A 14,613-nucleotide genomic window follows, 5' to 3' on the forward strand; every position below is an offset into this window, starting at 1 on the left:
GCACGGGCGCTCTGCTTTGTTCCACAGCCACGCACTACTCATAAAACACAAACTCCATTGCAACACAGAGTAAGAATCACGCTTCAATGGGGAAACAATGCAGGGCAACAGCATGCATAGAGAATGAAGATAACAGCTCTGATGATCCAAAAAATACCAACCATCTAATTAACCTCTCAGATAAAGAGTTTGGAATAGAAATATGGAGGACGTTCATATAACTCAAAGAAAGCATAGATTAATCTAAAGAGACAACATATATAGAAATCAGAAAACTCCAAGCTGAAATAATGGGACCGAAAAATGCAGTGAAGGAAATGAAAAACTCTATGGAAATCCTCTCGAATAGAGTAACAGCAGCTGAAGACAGAATTAGTGAGCTAGAAAATGAGATACATAATAACTCCATACAGCAAAAGAGACTGGAAAAGAACCTTAAAGCAAATGATCAGACAATGGAAAAAATACTCAAAGATTGTGAACAGATGAAAATAGAAACACTCTATAAATTCAACAGAAGCAATGTAAGAATCATTGGAGTCCCAGAAACCCTGGAACAAAATCCACAGGAAGAATCAACAGTCAAGAACATCATTACAGGGAAACTCCCAGAGCTAAAGACTGTTTGCAACCAAATCTTGCATGCCAGAAGAGTACCAGCTAAAAGAGACCCAAAGAAAAACACTCCAAGACACATACTAGTCACAGTGACAAATCCATAGATAGGGATAGAACACTGAAAGATGCAGTATCGAAAAGAGAAATTACATTAAAAGGAGCATCCTTAAGATTTACATCATACCTGTCACAAGAAACCCTCAAGACCAGAGGGCAGTAGTGGGATGTAGTGAGAAAACTCAATGAAATGAATACTTCACCTAGAGTAATACACCCAGCCAGATTCACTTTCAGGTTTGAAGAAAGTATATATGGCTTCATGGATAAACAACAGCTCAGAAAATTTAAGACTCAAAACCAGTCCTAAAAGAAAAGCTGAAAGGTCTACTTTAAGGAAAGAAAGACCAACAGATACACCAAACCTACACAAAGATGACACTAAATCCCATGTCAATTATCTCTCTCAATGTCAATGGCCTAAGTGCACCTGATAAGAGACACAGAGTGGCAAGAAGAATCAATAAGCTAAATCCAACGTTTTGCTGACTACAAGAAACACATCTAAATAGTCAAAACAAGCATAGACTCGAAACCAAAGGCTGGAGGAAAATAATCCAAGTAAACAACACCCTTTAAAAAGCCAGACTGGCCATATTAGTATCAGATGAAACAAACTTTAGACTCAGAAAAGTTATAAGAGACAAATATGATCATTTTGTACTAATCAAAGTATATGTACAACAGGAAGAAATCACACTCCTAAACATATGTGCACCCAATGACGGACCTGCAAATTATTTATATACAACTCTTGATGAACCTGAAAAAAAATATCAATACCAGCACAATAATAGTGGGAGATCTCAACACTTCCCTGACATCTCTTGATAGGTCAACCAGGTTGAAACCCAAAAAGGATATACTAGCGCTGAAAAGAGAAATGAAAGAAAATGAATGAGTAGATATATAGGGAAATCCATCACCAGAAACCTGGATACACATTTTTCTCCAACACACATGTGTCATTCTCCAGGATAGACCACATGCTGACACATAAAGCATATATCCATAAAGTCAAGAGGATAGAAATAGTACAAACTACCTTCACTGACCACAAGACACTGAAATTAGATGTGAACTACAAAGAAACACAGAAGAAAAATTTTAACACCTGGAAACTAAACAGTTCACAACTGAACAACCAGAGGGTCAGAGATGAAATCAAAAAGGAAATCAAAACATTCCTGAAAAAAAATGACAATGAAGACACAAATTCTCAGAATTTATGGGACACAACAAAAGCAATACTAAGAAGAACATTTATAGACTTGCAAGCACACATCAGAATGAAAGAAGGGGCCTAATGACACAGCTTATAGAACTAGAAAATGACCACAAGAGGAACCAAAAATAGCTATACCCAAGAAAATGACAAAACATAAAGATGAATCAATGAAATGGAAATCCAAAAATCAATTCAAAAGAACAACAAAAGCAAAAGTTGGTTTTTTGAAAAATAAACAAGATCAATAAACCATTAGCAAAACTCACAAAGAAACAGAGAGAGATATCTAATACACTGGATTAGGAACGCGAAGGGGGACATCACCACAGACACTGCAGAGATTCAAAGGATAATCAGAGACTACTTTGAGAAACTCTATGCCACAAAACATGAAAACCTGGAGGAAATGGAAAATTCTTGGACTCATAATCTTTCACGGTTAAGTGAATATCACCTTGCATATCTAAAAAGACACATCACTACTGAAGAAATTAAAATGGTCATCAAGAGTCTTCCCAAAAACAAAAGCAATGCCCAGATGGATTCACTAATAATGTATACTTTCAAACCTTTAAAGAGGAACTTCTACCAGTCATCTTCAGGTTCTTTCATGAACTTGAAGAATCAGGAATGCCCTCAAATAGTTTTTATAACACTAATATCACCTTGATACCAAAACCAGACAGGGATGCTGCAAAAAAGAAAACTACAGATCAATATCCCTGTAACACATATGCAAAGATCCTCAACAAAATTCTGGCAAAAAGGATCCAACATAAAGAAGGTCATTCACAATGACCAAGTAGATTTCATCCCACGAATGCCAGGAGGGTTTAATATACAAAAATCAATCAACATAATATACCATATCAACAAAAAGAAAAGTAAAAACATATGATCATATCAATAGATGCCAAGAAAGCATTTGTTAAGGTCTAACACCCATTATTGATTAAAAACTCATCAAGATGTGAACAGAAGGAACTTTTCTCAATATAGTAGAGGCAATATATCACAAGTCAATGGCAAATATTCTCAATGGAGATCAACTGAACGCTTTTTCTCTAAAATCCAGTACAAGACTAGGCTGCCCTCTCTCACCAATACTACTCAACATAATGTTGGAAGTTCCTGCATAGTAGGCAAGAAAAAAGGTATCACAGGCACCCAGATAGGAAAGAAAGAATTCAAGATCACACTGTTTGAGATTAAATGACACTATATTTAGAAAACCCTAAACACTATACCAAAGAAATTCTGGAAACAATAGATTCATATAGCAATGGGGCAGGCTACAAAATTAAAACACAAAAATCAGTGCCTTCTTAAATACCAATAGTGATAGAGAAGAAATGAATCTCATAAAAACACACACACAATCCGTGTTACATTAGTGCCACACAAACTCAAATTTCTTGGAGTCAACTTAAATAAAGATGTGAAGGACTTATACAAAGAAAACTACAAAACCCTGCTTTAAGAAATAAAAGACTATACGCAGAAATGGAGGCATATACCTACTCATGAATTGGGAGGGTTATCATCACTAAAATGGGAATGACTTGGCAACACTCCCCAAGTCATTGTATAGATTTAATGTAATCCCTCTAAGGATACCCATAACATTCTCCAAAGAAGTGGATCAAACACTCCTGAAATTCATCTGAAACAATAAACACCCTCAAATAGCTAGAGAAACCCTTAGGAAAAGGAATATAGGAGGCATCAAATTTCTCAACTTTAAATTGTATTACAAAGCAATAGTCATTAAAACAGCATGGTATTGGAATAAAGGCAGATGCTCAGATCAGTGGAATAGACTAGAGCATTCAGAGAATGCTTTCCAGACATACAATCAATTAATCTTTGATAAAGGGGCAAGAAATGCAAAGTGGAGCAAGGAAAGCCTTTTCAACAAGTAGCATTGGTACAACTGGTCTAGTCAAATGCAAAAAACAAACACAGATCTCCAGCTAACAGCATGCAATAAGGTCAAATGCAAATGGATTAAAGACCTTGATATCAAACCTGAAACCATAAAGTATATAGAACAACATGTAAGCAAAACATCCCAGGACACTAAAACTAAAGGCATCTTCAAGGAAGAAAGAGCCCTCTCCAAACAAGTAGAAGCACAGATATACAAATGTAACTATAGTAAGCTGAGAAGCTTCTGCACATTAAAAGGAATAATGCCTAGGATACAAAAGCTACCCATAGAATGGGAGAAACTATTTACCCTATACCCATAAGATAAGGGGTCAATATCTGAGATATACAAGTTACTGACAGAACTTAACAAGAAAAAATATCTAACCCCATCAAAATTGAGAAGAAATGAATAGACACTTTGTCAAAGAAGTAATAGAAATGGCCAAAAGACACATAAAAATTGCTCCACATAACGAATCATCAGGGAGATGCAAATCAAAACAACTATAAGGTACCATCTCACACCACAGAGACTGACACACATCACAAAAAACAAGAACAAGCAGTGCTGGTAGGGATGTGGGGAAAAAGGAACTCTCATTCACTGCTGGTGGGAATGTCGTCTACTCCAGCCCTTATGGAAAACAATATGGAGATTCCTCAAAAAAACTGGAAATTGAGTTCCCATCTGATCCAGCTATACCATTCCTAGGGGTATACCCCAGGAACACAAAAATTTAATTCAAAAATCTCTTCCTCACACCTATATTCATTGCAGCACTTTTTTATACAATAGTCAGATTCTGGAAACAACCGAAATGTCCTTCACCAAATGAATGGCTAAAGAAATTGTTGTACATATACACAATGGAATATTTAATGCAGCCGTCAGGATAGGTGAAGTCATGAAATTTTCCTATACATGGATGTACATGGAATCTATTATGCTGAGTGAAATTAGTCAGAGGGAGAGAGATACAGAATATTCTCACTCATTTTTAGGTTTTAAGAAAAATTAAGGACATTGAAATAATTCTCAGAGATGAGGGCTGGAAGGACTGGCTCAAGATATAAAGCTCACCATAAAGAGTGGTGAGTGCTGTTAGAGAAATAACTACACTGAGAACTATCATAACAATGTCAATGAGTGAGGGATGTAGAGATCCTGCTTTGAATACAGGCGAGGGGTGGGGAGGGAAGAGATGGGAAGGTTGCATGATGAAGGGGGTGTTCTTCTGATGACTGAAACCCAACTACAATTAAGTTTGTAATCATAATGTTTAAAGAAATTGTTAAAAATATGGAATTATTACTTTTTCTATTCATAATGTAAATCATACAATATGTCTACCAGCTTCTTAAAAGTAAATGCATACCTTTACAGATTTTTTCATTCACATGTATTATATAAAGTTCCTTTTTTCAAAAAAAAAATTCTTCAGGAGCCAGTGAGGTGGTGCTAGAGGTAAGGTGTCTGCCTTGCAAGTGCTAGCAAAGGAAGGACCGTGGTTCGATCCCCCAGCATCCCATATGGTCCCCCCAAGCCAGGGGTGATTTCTGAACACTTAGCCAGGAGTAAATCCTGAGCATCAAATGGGTGTGGCCTCAAAAACATATTCTTCATAGAGAAAAAGATAAACATTTTAATAAACTTGAAATAATGAAATTTCATGTATTTCATTTGTTTTCAAGCAGGGTATTTTTATTTCTTGCTTTTAAATCCCAGTATCAGTACTCAATTTTATTGGTTCAAAAGTATCATTAAAATAATCAATATCTAGCTTATTAGAATTTTTACTATGGCATCTTCAAATATTTCATCAAAAGACCATTACTCATCCTCTATGTAAAAATAAGATCTGTCTATAAATGTCATTCCTATTCAGAGAAAATAATTTCGACTGCTGGCAACTGGAATTTATGATAAACAGAACATTTACTGAGATGAAGAAAAAGTTGTTTCTGCTTTGAAATAATGTTGGTTAGTCCTACTATATTTAAGTAGAAATTATATATAAAATTTAAAAAAAATCAAAGTTTTAGATGACTTTTAAGAATACATATTTATAGACCAGGAGATAGTATATTGAGTATGGTATTGCTTTGCATGTGGTCCATGCGGGCTTGATACCCACTGCCCCCAAAAGTTCCCCTGAGCTTGTCAGGAGTAATTCCTGAGAGCAGAGCCAGGAATAACTCCTGGACACCGCAACACTGCTGGGTTTGACACCAAAATAACAATAACAATAACAATAAAGAGTATATATTTATAAGAAATATACCATGAGCTAAGAAAAATTTTTCAACAACATATCCAATAATATTTTGAAATCTAAGCAATTTCTTATTCCTTATTTCACAATAAATATAGTTAAGAAATAGAAATCATAGCAATCTATTTTTAATTCTTCAGAATACTACAGTTTCTCAGGATTAGGTATTCCTAAAAAATTTTTTATGATATAGAATAGAAATCAGAAACATAATTATTATTGAAGATATATAGATTTTACTTTTGCCCTCAGTCAGATTTCTTCACAAATTTAAGAAATTTTATAAACACATTAGAAAATTATTTAGAATAATTCTTTTATTTCTAAATAATCTGTGGAGGAAAAACCTGATAAAATATTCTTTAGAATAAAACTTAATTCAGAGGAAATGAATTGTTGGAGGTTAACTTGAATTGATCATAAAGAGAAAAAAATCTTTTAAGCTATGAAGTCACAGCAGCCCAGTTTATGTACATTCTAGCCAATTGCAAAATCTGTAAAGCACAAGCTGACCACAGTGAATTTTGGAAAGACCAGGCAAAACATCTATCCAATGCAAATATTCTGTGATTAATTTGCATTCTCCTAATTTGCATTTCCTCAATCTTAGTATATCTAGTGCCTCTGACTTAAGGCTTTCATAAAATCTTTTCCTAATACATTTTTCTGTTTAGTTCATATATTAGGAATTTCTCTATTCTCTCAAAGATTAATGCAATTGTGAATTTCATGTAAAGTTTCTTCTGTTGAGAATAACACACTTGTAACAATGATATATAACTAAAAGTATAAGCCTAGATTTGAACTGCAGGGAGGGATGGAGATGACACTAGTCATAAATCACTCTCAATAGACATGTTTTCAATAGCCCTTAACTTAAATTCTAAAAAATAAAGTATTTTTCTCTTTCCACCATACAGCAATGATATTTTGTGCATGTGTTGGAGGGGCTCCCAGCCTATGTTCAGAGGCCCAGCCAAATAGCCCAGTATTTCAATGAAAGGATGTAGTAATGCTTGGGTCATGCAATGTTTTCGACCACAAGGATGGCCCAAAGAACTTTTTTTGTACTTTGTACTTTCCAAGAATTTTTCTGGAGATATTGACAAACATGAGTTACCAGGAATTAAAACAGGATAAGGAGCATGGAAAGTATATGCAGTAAAACAACTACATCCAACAGTGATATTTTATGAGTTGAGTTAATAGTTTCACTGTTTCTCTACCACAGATTATGAGCATTAAAATTCTAGGAAAGCTTTTTGAGCATTTGAAGATATTTTAGATTTTATTAATAACAGATCATGAGTTCCAGAAGGATACTTTCTAACCCATTCATCCAAAAATAACCAAAGATTATTATTTCACTTTGTTTATATTGGGGACATACCATTGGGGATATCTGCAGAGTCAGTATTAGGGATCATTCTAATTGAAGTTTACTCAAACCATCAAACTCACACAATAATATGTTGTATATAAGCAAAGTGAGCTTGAAAGAGAATAGAGAAGCAATAATGGTCTACTAAGCCATAAATTGTTACCATCTTCTTTGTTTTGTACAAGAGCAGCAACTTAGATAAACCATCATATCATGAACTAGTGAAGTCCATTTAAATAATCTATCATTATAGTACAACTTTAGGAGTTTTACTTGAAGTACCAGCAAAGTTCTTACACCAAGTCAAAAAACACAACTCATCCAAAGGTTAGAAAAAAACTAAACCACAGATTAGTAAAATATTAAGCACTGAGAATAAAGTTAAAAAGTCTCTCTGCTGCAGAATATGATTCTCAACAAGACTTCATTTAAGCAAAATGACCCTAAACTCCTGCTTTCAGTGTTTATGCCTATGGATCTTTATAGCAATCATTTCTGTTCCTAGGAAAAACAATTGTCTGAGAATTGTATGATCATTAACTATGACAAATTTAGCCATCTCATTTTTATTTTCACTGATCATGTTAGGAAGAAAGCTACAAAATGCCAGATTAACATTTCAAAATGTATTTGAAAGTAATGAAGGGAAACTGATTCAGTTAGCAACGCTAAATAAAACAGACAATTCATACAGATGCTTTCCCTGTAAAATATTAAATAAACACTCAAACATAGCAACTTTTTCAATTTAACAAACCAATCCCTAACTTATTTTTTTGCTAAGCAAAGTTTCTCCTTGACCAAGGCTCTGGTTATACATGCAAGCTCTTCCTGGACAAAAATATGGGCCTTTTACAAGTCTGGAATGTTCAATAGTAAATAATGCTGACTTCATTCTCAACTCTCACCTACTTGAAACAATGCAGAAAAAATTCAGGTACTGAGCCAAAGTAATAGTAGGCTTTATACACTGCACAAGGCCAACTTAAGATAGTTACAATTCCCAGCATCCAACATGGTGCCTCTGAGCCCGCCAGGAGTAATCCCTTAGTATAGACCCAGGAGGAACACCAGTGCATTGCCATATTTGACGCCAAAACAAAACCAATCAAGTCTGATAAAGCAACAAATTCTTTTTTTTTTGTACCTAGTACTTCAGTGCAATTACAAAGACTGAAAATTGTGCAATTGGTTCATAAGCATACTAAAGTAGAAATATTTGACTTACTTGCCACTGCTTCATCAGCTCTCTTACAGCCTTGGAGTCTTCCACGAGCCTTTCCTTATGGGTAGCATCCTGCAGGACATTGGCAGTTGTTTCAGCTTCTGTAAGCCAGGCAAGAAACTTCTCCAGATCCAGGGGAAATTGTTGCTGTAATCTATGAGTTTCCTCTAATGCAGTTTCTCGCTCATTCACTCTATAAAAGAAAAAAATATGTGTAGAATTAACTCTCCTTAAGTATTACAGTGTTGTTTCCAATTACCCCTTTGAAGCAAGGATATAGAGTCTCAGTGGTAATATGTCTACAAAGTGATTAGTTACTATAAAATTTCAGAAAGTTTGGCTGTGAGTGGTTGACAACAACACTCTGCAATGCTCAGGGGTTAATCTTGACTGAGCTTAGTGGTGTCCCCTGGCAGTGATAAAGGGAACATATGCAATTCTAGAAACAAACCAAAGGTTAGCTATATGGAAAGAAAGTGCCTTACCCTCTTACTATTTCTTTGACTCTAGGTTTTTTATTTTTATTGTTGTTGATAGATTTTAAAATCTTATTTTAATATGATGCAAACATTTAAACTAATGCTATAATCCTTTAAACTATAGGTGAAGTCTTAAATCCACTACCCCATGCTTAGTCTTCGTTGTCACACAAGAAAGAAAATACTGAATAAATGGACAATGAAAAACACCAACATATTATAAAAATAGAAATATTGGACAAAAAAGAGTAAGGAATTGGAGGACACTGGAAAGAAAAATGATTAACAGGTATAAAAAGATCATCTTTCAAAGAAACCATTGGAAAAATTAATATTTACAGAGTATTGTTAAGTTTTAACAGCTGTAAATATTTTTCATAGTACTCTGTCTCAATAAAATTAAATGTCTCAAATAAATGTCTCAAATAAAATTAAAAACTGATCAAATATTGAATAAAGTAAAAAGTGCTTTTAAATAGAAAATTGTATGTGTCATAACCTAAAAATAGACAGATCGTATTTGAAATCCCTGATCTCCTATCACCTGTTAGATAGGCCACGTTACTTAACCTCTCTGATGTTAGCTTCTAAATAGCAATACCTTTTTCTGTATTGAGATTTGAAATTACAGTGTGTGTCACACTGTCTATCTAACACATTAGATAGACACATTAGTCAAGAATAGATCCTTCTGCATACAAACCATTTTCATCCCGCTAAACTTTGAGAAGGGGTGAAACAAATTCTCTAATGATTCAAAAATTGAAAACGAATTCCACATTTTTTATCTTTTTATAGTATGCATACATTGTGGACACAGGAAATGTCATAGTGAACATCTACATAATAATAGCCTGGAATGGAAAATTGCCTCAGGCACTAAGAGTCTCTTCTAGAAAGATTCAGGTAAATTTTGTCAGCAGTAAGAAAATTAGTACTCTTATTAAATGCTATATTTGCCTCTTATTACTACATAAACACTTTCTGAGATTAAACATAAGCTAAAAATGGATTTAAAAATGGAACACTTGAATATGATACACATTGCTTGTTAAGATGTGATTGTCAATAATTATGCAAAACTGCAATTTATTTCAGCAGCAACTTTATCATGGGATGTGCAAAGCAGGCAATAAACAACTCCTGCAGAGCCAGCGGCAGCAAAGCCCCCCGAAGAGCTGTTTATTCATCATGGATGAGGATTTTGCTGAGTCTACATTCTGCTACAGTATAGTTTTAGCACTTATACTGGATAAAAATCTTCTGTCTGCATGAACTGGAAGAGGGTAGAATAGTTTTATAAGGATGCAGCTAGTGGGAGCAAAAAAGATGCCACACACTAACCTATTTATCAACTCCTAAATAAACTTCCATATTACACAGCTGAAAGGTAGTTTGGCATTCTGCTTGGGCAAATATGTTCAACCTTATGGGATTCAAGGGCTAACTTGGACTGAAGCTCCCTGCTTATCTCGTTTTCAGGCAAGCTATTGATGCAGGAAGAAACATTCAAATCGTTCATTCGTGGGTCATGAGCAATATTACAGTGGTAAAGAGGTTTTCTTTGCATATGGCCAACACGGGTTAATCCCCAGATGAGTGATTGCTGAGCACAGAAACAATAGTAATTATAGAGAACCTTGGATGTGGCCCTCCAAACAAAACAAACCCCCCAAATTGTTATTTCCTTATCTATTTACTTACTATGATAAAACCCTGTGAATGATGAAAATTGTACTGAGAAACTTTCATGCTTCTGCTGAATATGAAATATGTAGGTTCAAGTATTTATGACTATTGATTTTTGATAAATATGAAGGACAGAAGCAGCAATTCTATCAAGCTATTATGTTCAGAGTTACGCAGTTTCTTGCACCAGATTAGGAAAGGTATAAGCCATTGTATTTCAAAAGAAAATGGAAGGTTAGACAGTGATATATTTTAGGGGATTTAGTCAGCAGTACTCATGAAGCAGAGTGCTCAGGAGTATGCAACACAAACAATCTAAAATGGCTGGGGATTCCCCTGTGATAAGCATCTTCTGTAGCTGGTTGAGCCATCTCTATAATCCAAGTATTTTCTCAATTTCAAAGAAAATTATAGGACAATATGGTACTCTACTCTCTAAGAAAGTGGTATATAAAATAAGAAATTGCATTTTATCATTAATTTTGTTTCATGATGACCTATACAATTGATGCCCTATACAATTGATGCCCTTAGTGCCACTATCATTAAAGTAGAAGAAACACCATTTATCCTCTGCTTCATGAGAAAGTGACTAGTCAATAACTTTCCAAGAATTATTTGTAAAATGCAATGTACATAAATAAGATAAAAAGGTTCTACTGCGACAACAGGATTGCCCATCAAATCCTACCAGTGAGCATGTTGTTTTGTAAATTGGGCCCTTTGGGAAGCACAATAACTCTTTCGAGACAGTAAGGCCTATTTTCCTAAATGATATCCTGCCCTTCTGAAATGTTGACACTATCCAGCTGAATATTTTCTGATTTGAAAATTTATTTTAAAAAAAGTTGTAGCAGTGGCAGCAGAAATACTCATTAAATGGGTTCTTTTCCAGACCTCTTTGGTTGAAGTGAGATTGCTCTTTCCTGCTTCTGTGGGAGTTTGAAAACTCCATCATTTCTCCTGGGATTAATGTACACACTAAATTCCTAACTAATTGTGCCATATTCACAGTAGAGATGAGTCAAGGGCTCATGTATTCCATATCTATGCACTCAAAATTTCTCTGTGTCTTATAATTCCCACATAGTTTTAAATGGTTTGAATGATAAAATATCAAAATGTTGAGTCATAATAACATTTTAAGAATGGTTTAGAACAAAACTAAAGATCTTGAACATGAATTATTTTGGAATTTGTTTGAGCTGTCAAATAATAGAGAAAAGTTAGCTGACTATTAATAGTAAGGGTGACTATTTATTAAAAGAAAATGCAAAACAAAATGTCAATGAGAAATCATCTCACAGATAGGAGCATTGCAGATATCAAAAAGTATTGATGGGGAAGTGGAGGAAAGGTAACTGTAATGCAGGTAGTAATGTATGGATACCCAGACTTTCCTTTTGGCCCAAAGTATGTTTTGTCCCTGCTTCTGAGAAAGTCACTGCAGTTGTATGGAATAAGCAACAGTAAAAGTATTCAAAAATCTGGTTGTTTTGCTCATATTCAGGAAAATTCCAATGATCTACTGCTGTTTTAGAGTTCACAGCTCCTTCCTATATCACTTCTCCACACAATGCATTTGAGTAGGGCCTGTCAGGTATGTGTTCTCTCTCAGGCTAAGACTCTCTGAAAGGGATAAGAAGAGTGGCTAGAGACGGGTTATCTTGTGCCATGGCCACAATGCTGCATAGAAGTCAAAGTTCTTCATTTTTTTAAATATCATTAACCACCTTGATTACAAACATGATTGTGGTTGGGTTTTAGTCATGTAAAGAACACCCCCCGTGACCAGTGCAGCATTCCCATCACCAATGTCCCAAATCTCCCTTCTCGCCACGCCACCCACACTTGTTCTCTAGACAGGCTTCTACTTCCCTGAATCATTCACATTGTTATGACAGTTGTCAATGTAGTTATTTCTCTAACTGCACTCATCACTCTTTGTGGTGAGCTTCATGTAGCGAGCTGAACTTCCAGCCCTCCTCTCTTTTGTCTCTGAAAATTATTGCAAGAATGTCTTTTATTTTTCTTAAAACCCATAGATGAGACTATTCTGCATATCTCTCCCTCTTACTTATTTTACTCAGCATAATAGATTCCATGCACATCCATTTATAGGAAAAATTTCATGACTTCATATCTCCTGATGACTGCATAATATTTCATTGTGTATATGTACCACAGTTTCTTTAGGCATTCATCTGTTGAAGGGTATCTGGGTTGTTTCCAGAGTCTGGATGTTGTAAATAGCACTGCAATGAAGATAGGTGTGAGGAAGGGATTTTTGTATTGTATTTTTGTGTCCCTAGGGTATATACCTAGGAATGGTATAGCTGAATTGTATGGGAGCTCAACTTCCAGTTTTTGGAGAAATCTCCATATTGCTTTCCAGAAAGGTTGAACTAGACATCATTCCCACCAGCAGTGGATAAGAGTTTCTTTCTCTCCACATCCCCCAGCACTGGTTGTTCTCATTCTTTGTGATGTGCTTAATCTCTGTTGTGTGAGATGGTACCTCATAGATGTTTTGATTTGCATCTACTAAAGTTCTTCTTTTACCTTCTCATTCTTCCCTTGCGCTTGCACTCTCACCTAAGAAATAGTTAGGGACCAGAGCACTAGCACAGGAATAGGGCATTTGCCTTGCATGTTGCTGATTCAGTTCGAACCTGGGTTTGATTTCTAGCATCCCATATGGTTCCCCGAGCCTGCAAGGAGTGATTTCTGAGCACAAAGCCAGGAGTAATCCATGAATAATGGGGGTGTGGCCCCAAAATAAAACAAACAAAGAAAAAGAAAAGAAATGGTCATATGGGAATCATTTTCTCAGAAAACCTGGCCTGTCAAGTATAAACCCTAAGAAAGGATTTAAATATATATTTGCCTAAGGGATAGAGGCCTAAGGCATGAAGGCATTTTCCTTGCAAGTGCAGACCCAGATTTGGTTACTAAAACCCTATGGTCCCCAAAGCAGAAGTGATCACTGATCACAGAGATGTGTGTATAATTTTGCCTGTGGTGTGGAGAAAAAATGCACAGTCACACAGATCATAGTATCATAAGGGGACAGTATTAAGGATTCTATATCTTGACGGGGTCTGCAGAGGATACAGTTATTGGCATTAGCATTAGAAACAAAAAACTAAGGTAGGCACAAGGTACTGAAGCTATAACATTTAGTCTAATTTTGCATCTGCCCAAAATATTGCTCTACATAAAGCTGTGTCCAGAGGAAGAATAATACATAGCATGTGGAAGCATGATTGGTTATGAAAGAAACAATCAGGAAAGAATTTAATAATATCTGTCATTAGAGACTCAGCCATACCAACAGGATCTCAATACTTCTAAATTCCCAAATTTTGATTAAGTTAAATATTACCAACTTCTTTTGGGTTAACCATATACCAACAATAAAGGACAGTGGACATAAAATATCCCAAGACAAGTCTGAAGAATTTACTGAATTAAATAAAGACACTTTTACTAATATGTATATGCATGACTAATACTCTCAGTTTTCTATATTGTAGAAACTTTAAACATTAAAAATATCTTGAATATTTTTAGGAAAAAGAAGGCTTAGGAGAGGTTGGTTTTGCCCAGTTATTTCTATGTGACAAATGGGAGAAATTCACAACACTTAATCTTCTGCTAAATAATGCTTCCATCTGTGTCTGTTCTTTTCATGAATAATCAAATAAAATACTAATGAATCTTTACTCTTT

General features: G+C 35.1%; 1 protein-coding gene across 1 annotated transcript in view; it reads right to left on the reverse strand.

Moving 5' to 3' along the window:
* Positions 1-14,613, reverse strand: part of DMD (dystrophin) — a 2,686,579-nt gene that overhangs the window by 625,983 nt on the left and 2,045,983 nt on the right. Inside the window, exon 55 of the mRNA XM_049766737.1 lies at positions 8,718-8,907. Within this exon, the coding sequence (XP_049622694.1) occupies positions 8,718-8,907 (190 nt within the window). The remainder of the gene's footprint in view (positions 1-8,717; positions 8,908-14,613) is intronic.

The sequence above is a fragment of the Suncus etruscus genome, chromosome X (assembly GCF_024139225.1).
Source record: "Suncus etruscus isolate mSunEtr1 chromosome X, mSunEtr1.pri.cur, whole genome shotgun sequence".
NCBI lineage: Eukaryota > Metazoa > Chordata > Mammalia > Eulipotyphla > Soricidae > Suncus > Suncus etruscus.